This window comes from Abramis brama (genome assembly GCF_963993115.1).
Source record: "Abramis brama genome assembly, chromosome: 20".
Classification (NCBI taxonomy): domain Eukaryota; kingdom Metazoa; phylum Chordata; class Actinopteri; order Cypriniformes; family Leuciscidae; genus Abramis; species Abramis brama.
The window spans coordinates 26,009,436-26,033,953 of NC_139982.1; the positions used below are offsets into that span (position 1 = coordinate 26,009,436).

Below are 24,518 nucleotides of genomic sequence, written 5' to 3' on the forward strand. Positions count from 1 at the left end.
CCTGGAAAAAAACGGAGAGCATCTAGTGTCATTCTTTAAAAGGTCTTTTCGACTGAATCAGATTTGATTGAGTGCAGTTGTCTTACAGCTGTGGATCAGTGGTGCGCTCTTTATTCCAGCTTCTTAATGACACACAATCCTCACACAGAATTGGCTGGAGAACAGACACTTTGTAGGGATACTGCTTACTGTCACATCTTAATTTAAAATGGTTAGCGCTTCTCTTTAAACGTTTACCCTAGTTTGTTTTTCAAATAAAAAGCCCTTCAAACACCTTTATTTAGTAGGTGTTTCAGATTGCTTGCTTCAAACGTTCCCGTTACTACCAGGAGTGCGTCAAAAGCTGTGAAAAATCTGGTTGTAATTACGTTTTGAGAACACTGACCCCCACACCACCACCACCCCTCCCCTCATTCTGCTGTTCGTCACACACTATTAAAATCGGGAGGGTGAACAACATGTCAAGTCTAACTCTTCCATGCACGCACACTGACTCCCCCGACCTAACCAGGAAAATTTATCCACTCTCGAGCCACTACAGCTTGATGATTGATGAACGGCATTTGTTGGAATGGCAGAATTATGGTTCTGAACACTTGTTGCTTTGATCCGCATCCACTTATTTATGTCGGGTCGGTGGTTCAGAAGGCCGCCGTTCGGCCGGACAAACGCGACAAGCGGCGCTCCGATGGACTCTGAAGGGAACTTCACTTAATAAGGGCAGCTGTACAGTTCGAGCACGGGGATGACTCCCTACTAACGACCGAAACAGATGTGGTCTTACAGGTCGATGACAGCCTGATTTGTTTAATTCCCCCCTCTTCTTGGAAAAGAAGTCCTATGGGGGGTTTCGGTTTCGCATGAGCTCTAGATTTCCTGAAGGGTCTAAAAAAGACTTCAGTCCAAAATGTTGTTGGCTTCTTGTTGTGGTCTTAAATTCACGTTCTATATGCCTTTTTGGAAAGGGTAATACCTTTAGGCCTCTTATGTCTTTGAAATTGAGACATGTAGGACAACCGAAGTCCCTAACTTACATTTACTGGAATTATTTCCAATATAAAGAATTCCGACTGGATTCATAAAGCATGCTGGCTTGGAATGTGTGTTCCCTGCTGAAAAAAACCAGCTTAGAGCAGGACATTCCAAGCTGGTCCAGGCTAGTTTATACACATTAGTGCTGGTATAACTGGTGAATTCTGGTTGACCAGCATGGTTCTGAACGCATGAAACCTGGAAGTGTTGCAGTTTACATGAGTTAAAGGGGTACTACACACACACACACACTCACACACTCACACAAACACAAACACACACACAAATAAATTCTGTCATCATTTACTGAACCTCATGTTGTTTGAAACTTGGATGACTTTGTTTTCTGTGGAACCGAAGATGTTATGAATAATGTTTTTGTTTATACCGTCAAAGTCAATGGGGTCCAAAACAATGGAATTTTCATTTCTGGGTAAAAATATATATTATAAAATTGATTTATTTTTTTAAATTACATTTTGTAAAAAAAAAAAAAATTTTTTTGACAGTCTCTTTTGGTCACCAAGGCAGCATTTATTTGACCACAAATACAGTAAAACAGTAATATTGTAAAATATTTTTATAAAATAATGTTATTTATAAATGTTTTGCTCTCACTTATGATCAATTTGATGCATCCTTGCTGAATAAAAGTATTTTCTTAAAAAAAAAAAACAGAGACCCAAACTTTGAATGGTGTGATAAAGATAAAAGCTTTAAACGTCCAAAATGCAACATGTGTTGGCCATTCGAGCGGGCTGTCTATTTACATATATCTGTTGACGCTTGCAGAGAGGCCGTCGTGGAGGGTTCTCTCACCCACCCATTCGCCCTTACTCTTTATGACGAGACGCTCTACTGGACCGACTGGCAGACCCGATCCATCCACGCTTGCAACAAACACACCGGAGAGAAACGGAGAGAAATTCTTAATGGCATTTACTCACCGATGGACATCCAGGTGCTGGGCCAAGAGCGGCAGCCCAACAGTGAGTCTACACGTCACAAAAACTCACAACACTTGTTGATAGATGGTCTTTCTTTTTTGTCAAACCAGAAGAAAATACAAATTTTTATCCCAGGGCTCATGAGTTAAGTGCTGGCCCTGAGATTCAGACTGTTATGAAGCTCTAATGCACATCAAATTTTCACAAATCATGATTGCGAAGGAACAGAAATGTTCCGTGTTGCGCTCAGGTCAGGTTCCCTCAAGAGATCCTTCACATTCCATGTTTAATTTTTTTGTCCTTCTTTCAGCACTTACTGTACAGTCTCTTTGTAAAAGTTTCGGCCTTTTGGCCCATGAGGCAATCTGGGTAGAATAGTTCTCAGGGACTGAAATTTTTCAAGTGTCCTGCATTCCATTCTGAACAAATAAACACAGCTCCTCAGTGGAGACAGGGAACAGTCCCAGCACGATCCCACCCCCACCTTAGTCTGTGTGTGAGGATGTGGGTGTGGATTGCTCCGGAACATTTAACAGCCTGCAAAAAGCCCAACTATAATGTTTGTTGTGTTGGAGGTAAGATAATAAAGAAAGGATGTAGCAACCATCATGCAAATAAAGGGTGAAGATCTAGACCAGTGAAGTTTGATATATATAATGTATAAACACAGACAGACATACATACAATATATATGAATTTATATATATATGTGTGTGTGTGTGTATATGTATACACACACACACACATTATGTAAACACAAACTTTTATGTCAGATGTGATTAATCGTGATTAATCGATTTGACTGCACTAATTCATACTGTGTGTGTGTGTATGTATATATATATATATATATATATATATATATATATATGTATGTGTGTGTATATATATATATATATATATTTATTTATTTATTTATTTATTTATTTATTTATCTTACTAATTGACATTGACTGATGACTGGTCCTCAGTTCAGGGGCACATTTTTATACTGGCACATTTTTAAGGACAAAGAATAACGATTGACTATGCATCTGTGTATTTAGTAATACAAATAGATGCATAGTCAATAATTATTCTTTGTCCTTAAAAATGTGCCAGTACCAATATTTTGTGAATTTCCTCACATGTCCCTGAACTGTGGACCAGTCATCAGTCAATATGCTGGGCAGACTCCACATCTGCAAGCAGCACTGAGAAGAGGGGGGATGACAAGTGTTGGGTCAGGGCCGCATGTGTTTTCCTGATGGGAGCAGATGCATTTTCTGAGAGGGTATGGCGAGCAGAGCGTGACCTGGTGGAAATGGAAAAACCTGTTACAGGAAATAAAATGTTTTTGCTGCCACCTGCTATTGTTCAAGGGTTGCAGTTTTGTTTAGGAACTGAGCAATGCTGCTTTTTCGAATCACAGGTGAAAAGGAAGTTCATGGCCGTTTGATAACAAATACTCCATCATATGAGGAATATCTCAAGAGTTCCCCAAAAATAACACAATTTTTCAAACAAGGCCTACTGTAGGAAAGGAAAATCACAAAGTAGATCTCTTTATTATCTTAATGGTTTCTCCTAGACATAAATGTAATTAAACTTAGACTGTTCCTTAAATCATCTTCACCATATTTTTCAGATTTGCCGTGATAACAGCCAGTTGATATCTAGATTAAGCAAAACATTTCTAAGAACTCCATTAAGTCTCCTGAGCAACCTTTGAGTAGGGTTAATCTGTTCAAGCCATGGCTATTTAAATACCAGACCAGTATTTACAACATAATTCACTCCTCTAAAACATTAATCGCCCTATCTGATAAACTTTCTCAAATGAAGGTGTTGATGTGGTGAAACATTCACACACTCTTTAGTTTGCTTTGTTTTCTGGTCATTTTTTAACCTAGAGGTCATTGCTCTTTGCAGTAATGTCTAATAAACAACAGTTTTATAGCTTTCCTCTTTCCCTGACTTTGCTCCACAGTTCAAACTCCATGCAGTGAAAGAAACGGAGGCTGTTCCCACCTGTGTCTCCTCTCTCCCATGCCGCCCTTCTACAGCTGTGCTTGTCCAACGGGGGTTAAACTCCAAGAGGATGGAAAGACTTGTCGACCAGGTAAAAAAGACAGATAGATAGATAGATAGATAGATAGATAGATAGATAGATAGATAGATAGATAGATAGATAGATCTCCTTTTCTTTGAGGAGAATGGAAGGGTTGTGTTGCATTTATAATTTTATTATGATGTCCCCGCTCTCGAGCGTAAAATTAGATTTTTATGAACTGTGGCCTTTCATGGGCTGGTTTTGGGATGAGGATTGGCATACTTTGCATCTATAAAACATTTGCATCCTGTCCCGCGCAGAAAACCATGACAGAGACTAATGTTTGACAGATGGCGGCCCCTTTGAGTTCACAACTCAAAATCACTCTCTGATTCAGCAATCATGAATCATAACCTTGTTCCATAACATCTGAACAATTTCCCTCCATTTTCTCATTCTCACATGAGTTTTAGCCTAGAGGTAGAGCTAGTAAACGTAGTTTGGGGCTTTTGTGGTCCTGTGTCAAGGTAACCATTTAGGGGCTGACCAGGTTAGACCAAGGTTTTGTGCGTTTAGGTCCAGTTCAGGAAATCTGTTTGTTTGAATTACTCAGGGGTTTGTATACATTCCCACGTCTCCACACTTCTTAAGGAGTGCCCCTTTGCTCATTGTACAGCACGTTTCAAAAAGATGGACCCGATTTGAAATCGCTACATCTCTGCAACCACGAACCGCCCATGAATGAAACTCTCACCACTTGAAAGGGCGGGGCATAGAGTTTAAATGGCTGCCGCTAGATGCCTCTCCCAGCGCATCAACAGCCTCTAGCCTCAGTTGTTTGTAAGATGGTGAGATCTTTCTGAAACACCCTGTTAATTGTTGATAAAGTCATCATGGGGTGCTCGGAAGTAAAGGGAATTTTACAATGACATTTCCCTGCTCTGTAAAAATCGTTGAAATAGATAAAATCATGGGATTTATCTGTTAATTTTTTTTTATTATTTTTTTTTTTATAACTAACTTTTAATGAAAAAAATCTTATTTCATTAGTGAAATATAGTAATTATAAAAAAGTAAACTGGGGACAGCAGAAAGATCGAGTTGTATTTGTATGCCCAAAAATGACTTTTTCCACAAAAGTGAAATGCATTTGACTGTTTGCAATTTAAAATGAATGCAATTGTTATTTTGTTCTTGATGAGGATGTACATTTAAGCATTAAGGGCTACTCTAAAATCAGGCGTCACCCCTGGCTTGCTTAAGGGTTTTTTTCCCAGCCTCTACAGAACAGACTCATCCATTGTATCTGTGCACCCAGCCTGTTAACAACAGACTGCTCTTTTATTAGAAAAAGTTACATTCGCCCCTTCCCAAGTTGCTCTGCCTTTCTACTTGAATTTATAACTCCTTCAAATTTGAGGTAGTGTATTCCCAGGCCAGGAAACAATAAGATGTATTCTTTAAGTCCTCATTTCAGTGGTGCAAGTGAAACATGTAGCTGTCCAGAATTGCGTTAGTGGAGGACAGGGGAGGTTGTCTGGCCAAATGAAACATATTCCCACTGACCTCAGGATTAAGCAACCCTCCTGAAAAGTTTGACAACTAATCAGAACTCAAACAATACCTCATTGTACTGGACCTTGATTAGCGGCAAGGCAAGGGCACAAGCGGGTCCAGTAGGACAAAGGATTAGCATGAGCAAACGTCCAAACCTTGTACTTGTTTAGCTTGGTTGGCTAAATTGAAGGCATTTGTTTTGGTTTTGTCAGACGTCAACTCACTTTGATAACATGCAAGGCAGAACGAAGGACAAATTAAAACTAAAAGCAGCAAAAAAAGCACAAGAAACCCTAGAGGAGCTGTTTTCCCTCTTCTTATTGGTGTCAGCGCTGATGGATGTCACTACTTATTGGGTGCCGTGGACCGCAGCTGGTGTTGTGGGTACTGAAGCGTACTCGGTTACAAAGAGAGATTAAATAAGGACAAGGTTGGACCTAATTGCTTCCACAGATTGGGTCTAGACAGATTCTACTATTGGTATTTAAACCTGGCATGTGGTTTTTGTAATGGAGCAATGCGATCTCGCAGTGCAACGTCTGCAGGGACAACTCTGCAATTCATGCTACTAATTGCTATTGTCAGCCTTAGTTTTCTTTGACGAGTTGAATTTATGCCCTAGGCATGGTAGTAGTCTTAATATACATCTTTGTAGACCTTTTTGCATGATGTTTTACTAGTTCCTGTCATCCTAATTAATGTAGACAGTGTAGGTCAAAGGCCACAGCATCTCTGGTACTTGAATCTTTTGCAGGATGGACAAAAGAACAGAAGTCTTCATTGTTCTCCTGCTCAACCGTATGAGCAAATCTCTATCTTATTCCCAGGGGCAGAACAGGTGCTTCTACTGGCTCGCCGTACGGACCTTCGGCGGATATCCCTGGACTTACCTGACTTCACGGACATAGTCTTACAAGTCAGCGACATCCGGCACGCAATCGCCATTGACTATGACCCGGTTGAAGGATATGTCTACTGGACGGACGATGAGGTTAGGGCCATCCGCCGCTCCCGAATTGATGGAAGCGACGCCCAGACTCTGGTCACCAACGAGATTAATCATCCAGATGGAATTGCTGTGGATTGGGTGGCACGCAACCTCTACTGGACGGACACTGGCACCGATCGCATTGAGGTGACCAGACTCAATGGCACTTCTCGACGCGTCCTCATATCTGAGAACCTGGACGAGCCACGAGCCATCGTGTTGGATCCAATAAATGGGTATTAATGTTATGCACTTAATTTAAGGTAATTTCTGAGATCTCTAAGGAGATTCCCTTTGAAATACCTCTTGATTCTGTTTTGCAGATACATGTATTGGACTGACTGGGGGGAGATGGCCAAGATCGAACGAGCAAACCTGGATGGCACTGACCGTGTCGTGCTGCTAAACACCTCTCTTGGTTGGCCCAATGGTTTGGCCGTAGACTATGTCGCAGGAAAGCTTTACTGGGGTGACGCCAAAACGGACAAAATTGAGGTAAGTCAGCTAAAGTTTTACTTTAAAGGAGAATTGCTGTGCTGTGGTGTCACATTGTTGCGTGGTTTACTCATTCGATTTCCCTTTACTAAAAGCATATATGAGTACCAATTAAATTTGATGGTGTTCCATGCTCAACAAGGTGAATTGAGACTCTTGCTTTGGTGCTGATTGAATAGTCTGAATATGTGGAGTAATGAGAGGGGACCTGAGAACTGGCAGAGAATCCAAGGGCAAATTCCTTGTCGAAAGTGAGCAGCTAGTCCTTCAAGTACTTCCTTGAAGTGATCATCGTAATGGCCTTGTCGAAGGCTCTTTCTCGAAAACATCCAGTTGTTTATTCGAAACTAACATTTGAATTCCACCCCTATCCTGCTGTAAGTTATCCTGGCAAGCCAGACCTACATCAAGATGTTAGGTCTGGCAACTCACCATAGACACGGCTCAATCCGAGGGGCGGGATAAACGGCTGTCTTTCAAATTCACTCTGCACGCAATAGGACAGCGCTTCAACCAACCAGAGCGTTTTCCCAACAGTGGAGCTAGTTGATAGATTCAACTTTTGCCATATCTGGCCGGCAAAACTACGAACACATCTTCCTTTTTTTAAGAATAACTTAAGTGCCGTTCTTTGCTCTTTTCTCAAAAAAAAGCTTAACTCCAAGTCCTCCAGAGTCGCGGCCAAAGCCGATTCGAAAGACTGTTCTCCAGCAGCCGCCATTCTTTGTTTTCAAGTAGCAGGGAACCGTCGCAACACTGTCGTCATTATGTTAAGCCCGCCCCGCCTACTCCATACACGACGTGATTGGCCTGACCCAATTTAGGTTTTTGCAGCTCTGAAAGTCAATGGAGAGTTGCTAGACTACCCTGGCTGCAAAATACATTTTGCTGCCGCTAGGGTGCGTCTAGATTTCTAGGCTAGCTGTAAGTGAAATTGCAGGAAGATTCTAAAGGGAGAGTCTTGAGACACATGTGAGACTTGAGAGTGCATTAAGTGCACATTCTCCATTGACACTGTCAGCTTATTAAGCTGTTTCAGTATGGAGTGGTTTTGGAATCTCAGACAAGTTGTGTAATATCTCAAAAAAGAGGGACACCAGACATCCGGTCAGTTCCCGAACTTTTGTTTTTGTTCGAAAACCCAACCATTGTGAAACCTCAAGTATATTTGAAAGGATTTCCTGTGTAAGGTTTCATATTTAGATGGATTTTTTTTCTGTTTTAGCATTCTAACTCAGGCCTCAGACCAAACATCTTGATTTATTCTGTCACAATTTCTCTCTGTCTGTTTTCGTTTCCTCAGTGTCTGTTCTTTTGTGGCACAGGCTTCTTGGTTTGGGCGTTTTCATGGTTTGGGCATTGTGTAATTAGTCAGCTACCTGTAGGCACAGGTCCCTGGGTGTCATAATACAGAGTTTTTTTCATGCAGTCAATATGCCTGAAAGCCTGTCTTGTAAACACAAAAGAAGCTAAGGAAACATCCCCCTCTTATTTTCTCGTGCTCTTTTGCTTTTTCTTCTCACGCTGACTCTCAACGATCTTTTCAAACCTACCTCTCAATATATTTCTATACTTGGACTAATATTCTCTTATTCTCTTATGGATTCCATTAATATTTAATTTATTAACAATAGTTAATGCATTAGGTATCATAAACTTACAATGAACAATTTTACAGCATTTATTTAGTGCTAATTTATAAATAATCTATTATTCACTGTTAATTTATATTTTTATATTCATAATATATAATGTTATTTTTTTACAATTTGAAATGTTAAAAATGTGTTTGAATGTGAAGTTAATATTCACCTAGATTAATAAAATTGTTGTTTGTTAGTTGAGGAAACCTAATGTATTAACTCACATTAACAAATGGAGTGCATTATAGATCAATCTGGAATTTGTCAGTCAATAACAGTACAGTCAATTACATGTTATGTAAGCCCATAAACCTGTTAACCTAGGTGTGTGGCAAGTTTATGTAAGCGCACTCAAACTGTGCCTTTAAAGGGTAGGTATTATTTATTGATACACTGAACTCCCAGCGAGCAGCCTGCTTTGGACGTTTTGCTGACAGTCACAGCTAGCAAAATGCCATCACAACTAACCTGTTCGTAACCCAGGGCTTTTTTCAGTCTGCCAGGTTCCCTGCTGTGGCGTTTAAAGAGAAGGGGCAGTAGGACAGGCGGGCCGAGGGTGAACAGCAGGGCAAGGGTGGCCTAAAAACCACCACGACTCTGCGCGAGTCCCTGTTTGCGTGCACTCTGCTTTACTCTCTTTGAGATGCGGAGGTGTTTTCTGTGGCCGTCTAAGGGAGGAGCCTAGGTGGTGTTTTCCAGTGTTAAAGCTAAGCTGAATGAGTTGAGGATTAGGGCACTCCTGCTGACAGATCGAGTTCGGTAAAAGGCCAGATGCTCATTGAAGTCCACGTGCAACACCTTCTAGAATAATCCTCTCCAAATCATCCCAATGAAGGACAACTGAGCACTGGCTCTCTTTAAAGCTGTGTTTCCTATAAAAAATATATTTTTCCCTATTTTTGACATATAGCACGGTTGCGCTTCGGGCGACCCGGGTTCGAGTCTTGGTCCTTTCCTGATCCCGTCCCCTTCTCTCTCTCTCCCAATTCACTTCCATGTCAGACTTCTACACTCTCCCATCTCAAAGGCAAAAATAAATCTTATTTAAAAAAAACACACTGTTTTAGCTGAAGCTTGTATATTTGACTACTGACAGTTTCATCGTATTCTCCACAGGAAAGAGAGTAGTAGGTGTTTTTTGTTAATTTGCAGCCTAGGTTTTATAATCAGTTCCGCCATTGAGCAACAGAAAGCCCTTTTTTCGAGAATCGACATTTGGATGAATTTGAAATTCAGATGGATTGGTCACTCACCATCACCTCGGGAACATTGTGTTGCTCAGATTTAATGAAGAGTTGAGTTATATTTCATTGAAGTTACAATCTTGTCTCGGATGTTTCTTCCTTACTTTTTTGGGAGAAATAAAAATAAACACAAATAAGATATTTATTTACTTAAATGCAGGTATCTTGGTAGATCTGATTGCAGTGTGAGAGATTGTTGAGATCTTCTCTGAAACTCTAGAGGAGACTTGTAAGATTACTGTGGCATTTCATTTCATTATCAGCTTTGTCTTAAATGTTACTCCTTAAGATATATAAAAAAAACATTTTTTTTAAACAAATGAGACAATTGCTCAGATAATTTAGTACAGAATTTAGCAGTTATCTTGGCAGATCTGAGTGCTGCATGAGACATTGTTGAGATTCCTGGGGACTGAGGAGTAAAAGTCTGTTTAATCTCATTGCTGTAACTGAGAAACAGTTGAGACATTAAATAAATCTCATTTGTGATTGTTCTTTCCTATTGGGATCGTCACCCCAGAGGAGCATTATTATTGCTCGTTTGTTGCTCTTTATTGCTTAGTTATTTATCATTTGAGGATCAACTTTGCCTCAAATGTTTCTTCTCAGTTAATTTAATCTAGATGAATTTGATGAGAAATGTTTGAGGTCATACTGATATTTCTGACTTTTGTTTGCAGACTTCAATATCTTGGCAGGTCTGAGCACAGTTTGAGACACTGTTCTAGTGATACTCTAGAGGGGACAGGGTTGTTTTTTGAGGAGAAAAATCTGTTTAGCAGAAGACTTCATTCATTTGCTCCCCATTTAATGTCATTAACGTGTAGGAGAAACAATTGAGATATTAAAGAGTCCTCATTCAGGATTTTTAAGTTTCTTTGAAAGTGTTTTGAAGGGAGATTCGGGACACACTCTTTCTCCTGTCTGGCTGAGGAGGGAAGCCCTGTGGTCATGTGTTCAGAACTGACCCCCTGCCTACTCCAGAACAAAAGCCGCACAGAATAGACGCGAAACCTCGCGGAGGTCCTCCTCAATCCACGCACGCCACCCCACCCCTGTACCAGATGCACTTTTTGGGTGGCTGCGCCACATTCCCCAGGCTCCTAGCAGCTGACAAGTGTGTTCTGTTCTCTTTTCTCACAAGGGTTCTTCAGATTCACCTTAATGGAGGCGGAGGCCATTCTTTAGCTGGCCCACTTACCCTCTGAAAGGAAGAAAAGCCCTTGAAGTGCTAATCGCCGGAGTTGCAGGACAGCCCGGCCATCAGTAATTTCTCATTAAAGATTATCTTTTTTGCATACTGATGCTCGCTTACCTCATTTCAGCTGCCCTTTTTGTTTTGAAAGGGCCGATTCTGGACTGCCTCCGAACAGAGTCACATTTACATGTTACTGTTTGCCTTTTTTTTTAGTTTTTTTTTTTTAACCCGCTTGGCTCCTTTTGGTTGATGGTGGGTATGAGGGAGGGCGGTTCTTTTTTAGGAGCTGAAAACAACATTAAGTTTTAAATGAGGAGTTTTGAAAAGTGCCTTCTGGCATTTGGAATGTGGCTGTTCACTGCCTGAATGGTTATAAATAGAGGAATGGAGGCTTTCGGGCCCTCCTCCCTCCCTCTTGCCTTCTTGCTTTTTTCCCCCCCTTTAACACGGCTGGTGATGGGCCATGTCTGAAAAGGCCCTTTTTTTTACCTTCCTCCATGAAAAGTTGAATTGCATTTGGGGCTAGGGACATTTCCATTGTTAATTTTTCATGTTTGTGAAAGGACAATGTAGCAGTTTCTTCAACCTGTTTTTGAGACATGGTTTTTAGGTTTGACAGAGTAATGTTTCTGTTAAAATATTATGTTTTTCTGTAATATATGGCTGCCTTAATTGGCCTTATAGGGATAATTTGCCCAAAAATGTGTATTCTGTCATCATTTACCCTCATGTCATTCTTTTTAGTCTCTTCTTTAATTTTTCTTCCCGTTTTCTTCCTTTTTCTGAAATAATGGTGAGAATACAAAAAATGTATATATTTATTACAAAAAAACATTTCAAACACTTGACGCTCACTCTTTTCCATGCAATTGCAATTCAATCTATAGAGCATCAAAAAAGATGCAAAAGCACCCTGAAAGTAGTCCATATGACTCGTGCACTCGTCTTCTTAAACCATTTGATAGCTGTGTGTGGGAAACAGACTTAAATTTGCATTACAATTAACTGAAACTATTGAATAAATTAGAATTGAATCAATTATTTATTTTATTTTTGGTTTTATTATTGGTGATTCATCCCCTTTTAAAGCGTCACTGCTACAGTCATGCACTTTCAAACGGACATCCGAGCTTCTCCTTGTGTGTTCATGAATGCAGCTATCTTCAAATCTATCTTCACTTCACTCAGTGACCCGATCACCCAGCAGTTAACAGCTCACTGAAGATAGTCAGTAAATAATATTGACTTAAATATCCTCGCACAAAGCTATTGACTTAAGAAGACTTGGTATGTAGCGCATTAATATTATGAACCACTTTTATGATGCTTTTGAAGGTATGATGCTTTTGATAAAAAGGTTTTTATCCTTACGTTTGACTACACTGAAGCACATCCAGGGGTCTTTGCGTTCACAGTCGACCACCTGGAATGTCCTCACCTTCGCGATACAGATCTCCAACTGGTGTTTCAGGTTCATGGCATGTTCTCTTTAACGACCGAAGGATCATTTTGTGTGCCAAGAGCATCCTCTTTCATCTCAGGTCCTCCTGAAAAGGAGGCTTGATTATTGGCACTTTGCACTGGAAGGTTTTTTCTTAAACCGTATGGGAATTGTGGGGCTTTCATTTCTGTCGCGCTCTCCGTGTGTTTTCGCCTATTTACTGTGCAGTCAAACTCTCCCCCTTCTTCACCCCGCCCCTTTGAACCCTTTAGATGTCGCCGCAGACCCCCTCAATTCACCCCCTCGGTGTAGAGATGTTTAAGATAACTCATTTGACTGATGTGCCGTCCTCGGTTTAGTAAGTCCCTTGCTTTGTGGGGCAGTTATGTAGATTCTGCTTTCACAGAGTCTTTTGTAACCCTGATTGTGCAGTGCCATGGGTGCCTTCTGGGTTCCCATAAAGGCAAATATGTAGAACAGAGTGAAGCAGAACTTGCGCAAAACAGGAGGGCTTTTTTTTTAGGGTCGTCTCAAGCGGAGATGCGAGTATTGTTGAGGAAAACTGTTTGAAGAGGATATCAGAGAGTAGTTTGCAGTAGGTTTGATTAGTTTATTTATTTTAATATATATTTTTAATGGTATCAGGTGAGCCTAAAACCCTTATATTTGTCAACTGGTCGGTGTGTTGCCTAACTACTAACCGACTAGCTACGTAGTTTTGCACATGCATAAACCTAAAATTTGTTGTCCACTTCTTGTGCAGTCTATAATGATAAATGAAATTATTGTATACCAATCCCTTTCTTCAGTACAGTTCTGTATTGTCTATTTGCCTCGCTTAAATAGTCTTAATAGCTACGTTTTCCCCCTTTTCTCTTCCCTAAAAGTCTTAATTTTCCTCTCAATAAAGCCATTTGACTACAATGGATCTTGAAGTGCATTTTGATGGCCCTTCAGTATGGCAACACTGTGACAATGAAAAGCAACAGCTTGAAAGAGGGCTTTTATTTGCAGCAGAACGATGTGAGGTGGCCGAGGGCTCGTCTACTGATGGATGCTGGCAAAAAAACATAAGTGTGAAGAGGATCAATAATGCTTTTCTCTAAAGTCCCCCAAAGCGTCTGCTCCAATGGCCCTGGCACATTGTGGCCGGCGGGAGCCGTGAAACTTGATTTGCACAGGGTTTTTCCAGCGAGGGGCCTCTCGCTAAAACATTGGCCATGCTAATGATAGTTCTTTTGTCTGAGTTAGCGGCACATCCAAGGCCCATCAGAGTGAGGGCTGTTTTGATTTGGACGGTAGTGGTAGAATAAGCTGTTTTGAAGAGGCTGTGAGCTTCAAATGCATCTCCGTTTACATGGAGTTCGTACAGGTGATGGATGTCCCACACAGGTCTGGCAGACTGCCAGAGAACTTCCTTCCCAGGCAGGAAGTTGACATGTTATATTTGTATACTATATTATTATACTACATACTACAATATGCGATTTATATAGCTCATTTCAGATGTAAGAAACCTAAGTAGTCATATAGTTGTTATTAGTAGTACACTGAGTACTGTTATAGTATTTTTTAACTTTTATTTTAGCATTTTATTTAAATTCACATTAAGTTTTAGTAATATTGTTGTGTGCTTTTAGTCATTTTTTTCAGTTTTAGTAATTTTAGGATTTCAACTTAAACTTGCCCAGGCAACATTTAAGCACATGTTTTTCAGAAAAAACAGAAACAATTTGTAATAGTTTTAGTTAATGATGACATATGTATATGTATGTATGTGGATGTATGTTCGTCACTGCAGTCATCTTTGCTTTGATTGCAATCCTCATCCATCAATACTTTACTAGTGAGACACTGGTTTGCTTTATCCAGCTGAGCAAAGTAGTTTGCGTTTCATCTGGCTATACAGCTGTGTTTTGATGTTCTGTTTAGTCTGTTTTTCACACAGTGCAACGCGTGAGGCTTCAGAAGTAATCACACTATGACAATTTTCTTTACATTTGCACTGTTTTGGACTGATTGTTTAAATTAATTCGCTTACTGGATCATTGGATTGAAAACTTTCCCGGAGTTTAACGGTTTAAAATTATCTGATCGCAAAGAGAGAAGCAAAATCGGGTTAAAGGGTTAGAATAGAAATCTCCATCTACCAGGGTTACAGGTGCTTGCACCTTTGTAACTGCTTGTATATACGTTAATGGCAAAATTACACGTGCTTCAGTCATTTATTTGCATTAGATTAATTTCACGTGATAAGGATTGAATTAATTGCATGCATTAACGTGAACAGCCCTTAAAAAAAAAAAAAAATATATATATATATATATATATATATATATATATATATATATATATATATATATATATATATATATATATATATATATATATATATATATATATATAATTTTTTTGTGTATAAATGATGATTTAACTAGGATTGTAAAATGGATTTAACTTGGATTGTAACTTGGCAGTATGCTGACCTTGTGTGTATGTCTTTAACTTAGTCTGTAATTGAATATTGCCCAGAAAACCGTAACATGGTATCGATGCTCACCATGTAGGTACGACGAGTGGTCTATGCTTTCGTTTTTTTTTTGTCACTAGAATCTGCTCAAATGTAACAGAATTGCAAATCCAGCCAGTGGTAGTCCAAGCCAAACAGCACTATAGTTAATTGCCTGGTAACAGTTTGTTGCTGTTGCTGGCTGTTTCACCATGAGGTCTTAAACTTTGATGTTCCAGGCTCCAAGGATACACGGTTTCACTTGAATTATAGGGGTATAAAAGACACCTGACTTTCGTAATATTTTCCATCTCCTGTGGCCAGCTCTGCGCACACAATCCAGCAATTCTTTCGCTAATGCAGTTTTTTTAGAAATGGTTTGAGAAAACAAAAACGCTCAAATGTAATATTTTTTACAGGCGAGCAGGGCTTTGACAGCCTGCAGAAAAGCTTGAGATGGCTCTTATTCATTATTCATGTAAATGAATACATTTTTGTGTCTGCATATATAGTGTTTTATGTGTGCTTAAATAGTAGGCTAACATTTTTAAAAAAACATAACATTTGATATTTATTCCCATATCTATGCACATTGCATTGTGTTTTGGCTTGTTTTAATCTGAATCTTCTGTTCTACAATATGCAATTTCCAATATTCTGTTTGTTTCATGTAGTAATACGGAAAAACAAAATATTTGGAGCAGGATGATTTTTTTGTGTACCGTCCGTACGGCGTATCTTGTTAAAACATTTTTTTTGCAGCTTAAGAAATTTATTTTTGATACAATTAGAGCAAAGAATTGTCAGTTTTAAAACACTGGACCAATCAGATGGATCGTGGGGTGGGATTATCATATTAACATATGGACAAGCATATTATACCTATTGCATTACAGTGTGTTGCATAAATCCACCTGTAAACATGCACTTTTTGAAAAACATGCGTTTTTCAAAGACTTTTCAATATTGTATACTAGATAGGCCCTTTCTAACAATATATGAAACTACAATTCTTTGATTTTTTTATTACCTGTTACTGTCATGATTATTATCATATTGTGTAATAGGAATTTCACAATTTATCACCAAATTAAAAAGCAGTATTTTAGATTTGGTCAGATTGCTTTGCTTGTAAGCATTGTAAAGTCCAGTTTCTGAGCTTTCATGCAACACTGAAAGGGTTAAAATGCAAAAAGTATGACATGAATCAGTTGTCTTACTGACCATAAAATGCTGTTTATTGTCAGTTATCATTATTTCCCTGGAAATGCTATATGGGTGCTTCATGCTTTTGCAACCGGTTACTCTTTCCCTGTCTCTCACATTACAAGTGAGACTTGTGAAAGTGTAACGTCTGCCACCCTTGGCCTGGTTTCACTCAGCTGTCCTAGTCATTCCTGTCCTGTAGCTTGGTTATTGTCACCGCAATCCATCTCATTTCCTGAGGGATGTTCGCCACTGTCCAACATCTGTCAGCGGGAGGGTGGTGAAGGGGGAAGTCGCCCAGCTCTCCGCTCCTGTTCTGGAGATGTTCACGGATTATTAACATAATACAGCAGCAGTCCCAAAAACACAGCAGCAGCAGTGTTGTGGTAAGCAGTCACCGGCAGCTGTCGACTCTGCTGTCTGCTCACAATGCATCCCATATGTACCCCAGAGAAAACACATTGTTTCTGAATTTACAGCCAATTGAGACTTGTAGCTTTCTGCTCGGGTTAGACAAACCTTTGGCTGTCCCAGGCAGAACGGCATACTACTGTAGAAAAATCAGCATGGGAACATTTCAAGTTTACACGAGTCAAAGAACATTACGAATCCATTGATTTCAGTGGGAGTTTGTGGAAATGATGCTGAGTCACGTGACCAAACCATCACGAAACACACACTGCTACATCAGGCTTTAAGTTTACAGACAGGAATTGTATGTTGGATAACAAATTAATTTGTATTGCATATAATCTAATAATGATATTCTAAATATATTCTAAATTAATATGTAATTTATGTAAGTAACTAATAATATATAATATATTTGAATATAAAATCATATGCAATGCAAATTAATATTAATACTATATTAATAAAAGAATATTGTGTATGTATGTGTTTTTTTCTGTTAATTTTCATATTGAGATGGATCGATGCTTTACACCATGTTCACTGTAACACGTAAATTTGATCTTTATATTCATATAATTTATTGGTCACACTTTAAATTAGGGTCCAATTCTCACTAGTAACTAACTATAACTTTTGCCTCAATAAAATCCTAATTACTGCTTATTAATAATTAGAAAATAAGTAGTTAAGTTTAGGTATTGGGTAGGATTAGGGATGTAGAATAAGGTCATGCAGAATAAGGCATTAATATGTGCTTTATAAGTACTAATGAACAGTCAATATCCTAGTAATATGCATGCTAATAACTAAGCAACTAGTTAACATTGAGAATCTGATCCTAAACTAAAGTGTTACCAATTTATTTTCACCAAAGAGAATGAGTCACTTTTATTGTTTCAACTGCCTTATTGCTGTCTATGAACTTAAATGTCGCATTTGTGACAGTTTTGGTAAGACGAATACTTTCCTCTCGACTGTCTGACCTTCTCATCTTACTGCTCTTTGTCAAAACATAAGAGCTCCACTCCCCGAGTCTGGGTGTGTGAGGGGTTTTTTTCTCTCAAAGAAGCATTAGGCATCTGAAAATAATAGCATTTACTTATGTTGGCCTGTTTATGAATAGGTTAAACAGGATACAAACATTTTTGTGAGGTCTCCTTAAATTCGGAGATGGTGCCAGCAAGATTTAAAAGCATGAAGCCCAAATGGAAAATGTCACATACTCAATAAAACTAGGATTTAACTGTAATTAACTGTTTAACATGTTAATTTATTTAAACTTCTGTATTATACATATATATGTGTGTATATATATTAATATATACAGTATATACTCTGTGTGTATATATAGAGTATGTGCATATATTTATTATTTACAATTTATTTACGTTTGTCTTTTTGTTTTTGTCTCCAGACTGTTAGAACATCTTATATGGCAAGAAAACGTATTTAGAATATCATTTTAATATCACTTTTATCTCCCAAGACGTCTCAAGATGATGTCTCAAATGTGGCTCTTATAATAAATATCCGACACCAACTGTTTAACATGCTGGTTTCTGTTGTATGCTGTCAGTTAAGGCCATGGGAATGATAACGTCCCTCTCAGGACTCCAGTAGCCCGTGGGAGTCGCCAGTAAGCGGATGACCTGCAGGAACATGAGTCAATATTTTTGCAATTTCATAACCGTCAAGTCGCATCTTTCATTCACTTTTTGATCCGCCAGCATTTCTCATCGGGAACTTTCTCAGCGCTTGTCTCCCCGAGCTCATTCAAAGTCGGAGGAAGTGCAGACGCAGCGCCGAGCAGAATGGCGAGATTTTTTTTCTCTTTTTTTTTTTTTTTTTTTTTTTTAAAGAGAGAAGCAGAGTGGCCGATCATTCTGTTTGAATTAAGGCAGTGCTGTTCTTGGCCCAGACAAGCAAACAACAGATAAAAAGATAATATCATCCACAGCTGAGTCGGCCTGTCAGAAGAGCCGGCCAAACCTCAGGTGAAATCGTATGATGTTTCAAAGCTCACGCAGAAAGGGGAGGTTATTTTGCAGGATTTTATTCTTGACTGGGTAATTGAAAAAATCTGGCAGGTGACTCCTCAGGGTTTGGCATCCGAGTGCAGATGTGTATGTTCTGTTACAAGGTTTCACATTCAGCGTCCAATCGTTTTGATGCGTGAACACGCACTTTAGTCCTTTAGACAACAAAGAAAACAGATGTCTCTCTCTTGTCAAAATTGAGTTTATCAAGAAATCATAATTTTCTTTCCCCCCTCCAATGGAATATTTTGTAATACGAGTTCTTTTTGTGACTGTCTGTCTGTCTGTCTGTCTGTCTGTCTGTCTGTCTGTCTGTCTGTCTGTCTGTCTGTCTCTCTCTCTCTCTCTCTCTCTCTCTCTCTCTCTCTCTCTCTCTCTCTCTCTCTCTCTCTCTCTCTCTCTCTCTCTCTCTCTCTCTCTCTCTCTCTCTCTCTCTCTCTCTCTCTCTCTCAATAGCTCTGTGTTTTCGGAGGCCATGCTGTCACCTCACTCGCCTTCATATTGAATTTGCTTGGCACCCTGGTGCCAGGACACTTTTTACAATCTGGCTTTGAAGAAACAAACCCCAGCATCTTGACTTTTCGTCGTTATTGATGAGATTTTTGGGGGGCTTTGTTGTGTACCTTTTATGTTTTCCTTCATCAAAATTAGGGTTCGCACTCTCTATTCTTGGTGCATAATTCTCGGTGAAGTGGAAAAAAGGCCGTCAAAGAAAAACAAAAAAGACACACCCTTCTTTCAGTTTCGATGGCCATGTCTAATTGTCTCTGAAAATTGAATAGCATTTTTGTAAGCGAAAAGAAAGACTCCCGCTGATGGGAGGACCATCAAAGTGCAAGTTTTTGTGGTACAATTTATTAGCCAGGCCATGAAATTAGTAGTGTGGAAAAATGAATATTTTTAACTAACACATTTATTTTTGTTTTTTAATTTTGTTATAATATAATTAATTTTAGCATATATGCATACACTGCCATTCAAAAGTTAAAAATGTGTGATTTTGGGGGGGATTTTATTTTTTTGTTTTGAAAGAAGTCTCATGCTCATCAGTGCTGCATATTTATTTGATCAAAAATACAGTAAAAACAGTATTATTGCCAATATGTTCATTACTTTTGCTTTAGTTTAAATCCTACACTGCAAGCACATTTAGCTTCTCTGTAAGTGTTCTGTGTACTACTAGTTTTTATCATTGTATCTAAAGCCTTCAGTCCCCTCAGCATTTGCTTTTGTGTGTTTGTGTGACCTCAGAGACCTTCCTGGGTTTGCTGGGGTCTAAAGGGGGTTCGGCAGCTGGCCGCTCCTTAAACACACACAGCCTCTGTGTGCACTGGCAGCCATGCGTTTCTATAGGCCTCACCTTCCCCCCGACGGTTTCCCCTCATTTCACTCTACCATCCCCCTTTAAATACTCCAGGAACTTTTCTGGGTTCCAGATCGATCAGCTGCAAACTTGATCTCTTGAGCGAACATATATGGTTTTGCCAGAGATCAGCGAATTAGTTTTGTAGCACTCCACCCTTTCCCTTTCACTCAACTCCCGCTGAAACAAGCGAGCAAGTTTGATTTCATAGAACGGGATTTGAGGAATGCTGCTGGGATGCAGTGGTGGAGTGGACAGGAGGGGTCAGTGCAAGAGGAACAATGTCCAATGCTGCGCAGCAAAGGGGAAACAGATGTCGGCAAGGTATGCCATCCAATAAAACTCCTGATTACACAAGTGGAAAGAATTCCTACCTCACTCTAAGGCGGCCATGGGAAAACTGGACCAAGCCTCTTTTTTTGTTGTTCTCAAGCTCAAGAAACGAATATATTACGTGTTTAAGACCATATAAACTGTAGAAGATTGTGTATCCATTTCGATTTGTTACGATTTCTTTTTGAAAGAAGTCTCACCAAGGCTGCATTTATTTGATCTAAAATACAGTAAAAACAGTAATTTTGTGAACCACACAAGATGCCTGATGGGCCTCCATGGGTGTGTTTTGTGTCTCCGCTCTGCATTGGTGCCATAGAAACACCATTTTGTCACGTCATGTGTCGACGGCTTTGTGAAGGAGGTGGGAAAAACCAAACACTTTTGTAGTCTAGGGCCCCTCCTCCGTTGAAAACCCTGTCGTGGCCTTTTCAGAAGACAGGAGGCAGCTTGAAATGCATGTTCATATCACCTCCTTTGGGAAAAAAAGTCTTGTGGTGGTACTGTGTTATAGTTCTAGTATCAGATGCAACTCTAAGATGTGTCAAAAGTCCCGCGCCTGGCCCATCACCTCATGCTTCTCTCCTTCATGAACTGCTGTAGGCCTCTAACCTTTCTCCAGGGTTGAGAAAAGTCTGCATCCCGCAGGAAGGCGCCCGGTTTAAACCCTCGAGACGTCTATGTGTTAGGAGGAGTGTAAGAAAAATGCACCATTGTGGTTTCAGCCCACTGTCTGTGTCTGTTAGCATTCCTCCAGAGTGTCAGTGCCTCCGCTGTCTCAAACTGTGAGGAAAGAGGAGGTTTTCACAATAAGTTTGTCTTTTCCAAGTATTAAAACACCTCAATCCATCCACAAGACCACCTTCTCTGACCGAGACAGAGGCAGTGTTCAGAGTGCATGCTGCATACTGTTCAGAATATACTGTCTACCATTTTTTTATTTAAAAAGTAGTATGCATTGTGGAACAATAAATGTTTCACATAACAATATTACATTTCATGTTTTTTCTTTTGATTCTGCTTGACCTCATTACATATCTCAGAAATAAATATGATTATTTTACATTTAAAATCCGGTATTGTTTTAAAATGTCTTAAGAATGTTTAAAGGGTTAGTTCACCCAAAAATATAAATATAAAAATGGATATTTTTCTTACAAAAACACATCGCTTCGCTTCAGAAGGCCTTTATTAAACCCCTGGAGCCGAATGGATTACTTTTATGATCGATGGATGCGTTTTTTGGGCTTCAAAATCTCAGTTACTATTCACTCCCATTATAAAGCTTGGAAGAGTCAGGATTTTTATTATTTAACTAACTCTGATTGTGTTTGACTGAAAGAAGAAAGTCCTATATACCTAGCATGGCTTGAGGGTGAGTACATTTTGAGATCATTTTCATTTGTGGGTGAACTCACCCTTAAAGTAAAGAGAGAAATGTTAACATTTTATTTTCTGTTCATTTGTCACTCTCGAAATGGAAGTGTGTTGCATCATGGGATACAGTTGTAGTGCCTCTCTGGGTTACACAGTACTTAATGCAGTTCGCTCTGCTCTAAATTACATTTTTGTAAATGTAATAGGTTATCTGGATTTTGCACAATATCAGAGCTTCATGCTTGCTTTTTTTCCAAGTAGCACGTTCTCCCAAGTTAAAATTTTTAGGGAATATTCTAACAAACAAACAAACTTTATTAATAATGCAGGACTTTTAATTATAAACAAGCCCAAAGAGGCTCTTATTTTGGTATGCCTGTGCTTTACTTTTTCCGGCTGCAATCTACAATGTGTTCATTAAGATGTTTGTTATACCATTTAAGATATTTAAGACTTTTTTTTATAAACTTAAATTTCATAAAGCTTCATAACTTTTTAAGATAAATGCATTTTACATTTCTTACATAGTCGCACAAGTGAGTGAAACTCTTGCACTGTCAAGCCCTGAGAATACATACTTCCTTCTGCTGAAATAATACTTGTACTGAGTTCTTATGCTACTTCCAACATAGTATTTGCCTTCTCGGGGGTGGCAAATGTACCAGCTTCCCTCCCAACCCCCACGAGATTCCACCATATTGCCAAAATTACTAAGAAAGGAAGGTGCTAATTTAAAATAATGTGCACTTATTTCTTTTCCATCTCTCTTCTTACTTTCTTCACGGAGGAAAGGCAGCCACTCCGCAGGCCTGCATTACAGAAATAAATCAGGTGGACACCCCTCCCTGGCAGCCGCTGGCAACCGCCCCAATCCCAAAACCCCCTCCACTGGTCCTCACAGGAAGAACTCTGGGTTGGGAAAGACAGCGCACAGGAAGTCTTTGTTCGAAGAGCTACTTTACCCAGGAACAATATGCTGCATTAATACGCCCGTCACTCAATCTTGACCTGCTCGTTTGAGCGTTTATAATCTCATTCATCATTCAGGGAGAAGACATGATAGAGTAAACTGTCATGGGTTTCTTTCTGCAAACAAAGACATCTGGCTGCAGGCGGTTTTAAAATAGTAAAACAAAAACAAAAAAAACTTGCATTTCTTGCAAGAAACTGCATTTCTTAGTGTCTGATTGCACAGGTATAGGATGTCAAAAACTCCCAACAACTTTTGCAACATAAAAAGCATGGATGCTTTCCAGTAATGACTTCATATTGAGTACATTATGTGTATTATCAAAAATAATAATAATAAAAATCAACGCTTTTATCAACTCATAATATTAGTTCAGTGAAGTGGTGGTTTCGGTTATTGGAAAAAGACATTGCAAGTGTTTGAACTCAGATCAGTTGCAGGCCTTCGTAATTAGCCCGGAGAAAGTAGCTTTCGAGGTTTTTCTCGTTTCAGTTTTCGACAGTTTTTTCCAGAATGCATTTGATTAGGTGGGTGGCATTTACTGCAACTGACACCCGTTTGCTAAATGTGAAAAATGGAAAGCCGTCTATTTTGAGAAGTAGTAATGTCAGGACTGTTTCCAGAAACAGTAATTGCAACCTTTTCAGAAACAAACCCAATTCCCAGCAACCCACTTGGTTTCAACCTCCCATCTGTCACTTTCTCTTGCTTTCTCTCTCTTTTTTTTTTTTTTTTTTTTTTTTTTTTTAAGATTCAGGCATGTCCTGGCTCCACTCCCTATATCAGTTTGCGTTATTTTCCTCGCTGTAATGCAACCCTTGTGACTGGAATCTTATTTTGTCACATTCACTGGAGTAGGAATGATTGTGTAGCCTTTCTTTAGTGAAAAAAAACACACTAAATGTAGAGATTCAAAGAGTCATGCTCAAGCTTGCGTACTCTGTAATGACTTAAAATAGCTACTCTTTTGGCAGTTACATATTTGGTTGGGGATTTTTTTTTTTTTTTCCACAATTGGGAAATCCTAGCTGGTTTGGATTAGGATACTGCAATTATGGCAGTTCAAATATCTGAGTATTTGGAGATCTGTCCAATGCTGCATGTGGTGTACAGCTGTTTGGCGAGCGTAAACCGATTCAGGCTGATTTGTTAGTTTATTTCCTGTTTTGTGCTGTTAATTGAATCGTTTGATCTGACCACACATACAACTGTCAATGTTTTTAAAGGGATAGTACAGTAAAAGTGAATAGTGAATGGTGACAGGTGACGAAACCATGTATTCTTTTTTTATTCACAGGTCATAAATGTGGATGGCACTAATAGGATGACCATTCTAGAGGACAAACTACCTCATATCTTTGGTTTTACGCTGTTGGGAGAGTATATCTACTGGACTGACTGGCAGCGGAGGAGCATCGAAAGAGTTCATATTGCCAACAGCACCCGTGAGGTCATCGTCGAGCAACTTCCTGATCTCATGGGTCTTAAAGCCACAAAAGTCTCAGAGACCTCTGGTAAGTTTAAGATGGGTTTAAAAATATTTTGACTTGAAATGGTTTAATGGTCTACCTGAAAGGTACATGGAAAATCAGGTCAATGATATCAGCAAGTTTTACTTTTTTACTATACAAGTATTAATTATATACTTAATATAATATTTTATTTATATATATATATATATATATATAATTTTTAAATATTGAAATTATATTTCTATATAATGTTAATAAAAT

General features: G+C 39.1%; 1 protein-coding gene across 1 annotated transcript in view; it reads left to right on the forward strand.

Moving 5' to 3' along the window:
- Positions 1-24,518, forward strand: part of lrp5 (low density lipoprotein receptor-related protein 5) — a 57,229-nt gene that overhangs the window by 16,876 nt on the left and 15,835 nt on the right. Inside the window, exons 5-9 of the mRNA XM_084095404.1 lie at positions 1,825-2,021; positions 3,949-4,080; positions 6,396-6,792; positions 6,880-7,051; positions 24,083-24,299. Coding sequence (XP_083951530.1) covers positions 1,825-2,021; positions 3,949-4,080; positions 6,396-6,792; positions 6,880-7,051; positions 24,083-24,299 — 1,115 coding nt within the window. The remainder of the gene's footprint in view (positions 1-1,824; positions 2,022-3,948; positions 4,081-6,395; positions 6,793-6,879; positions 7,052-24,082; positions 24,300-24,518) is intronic.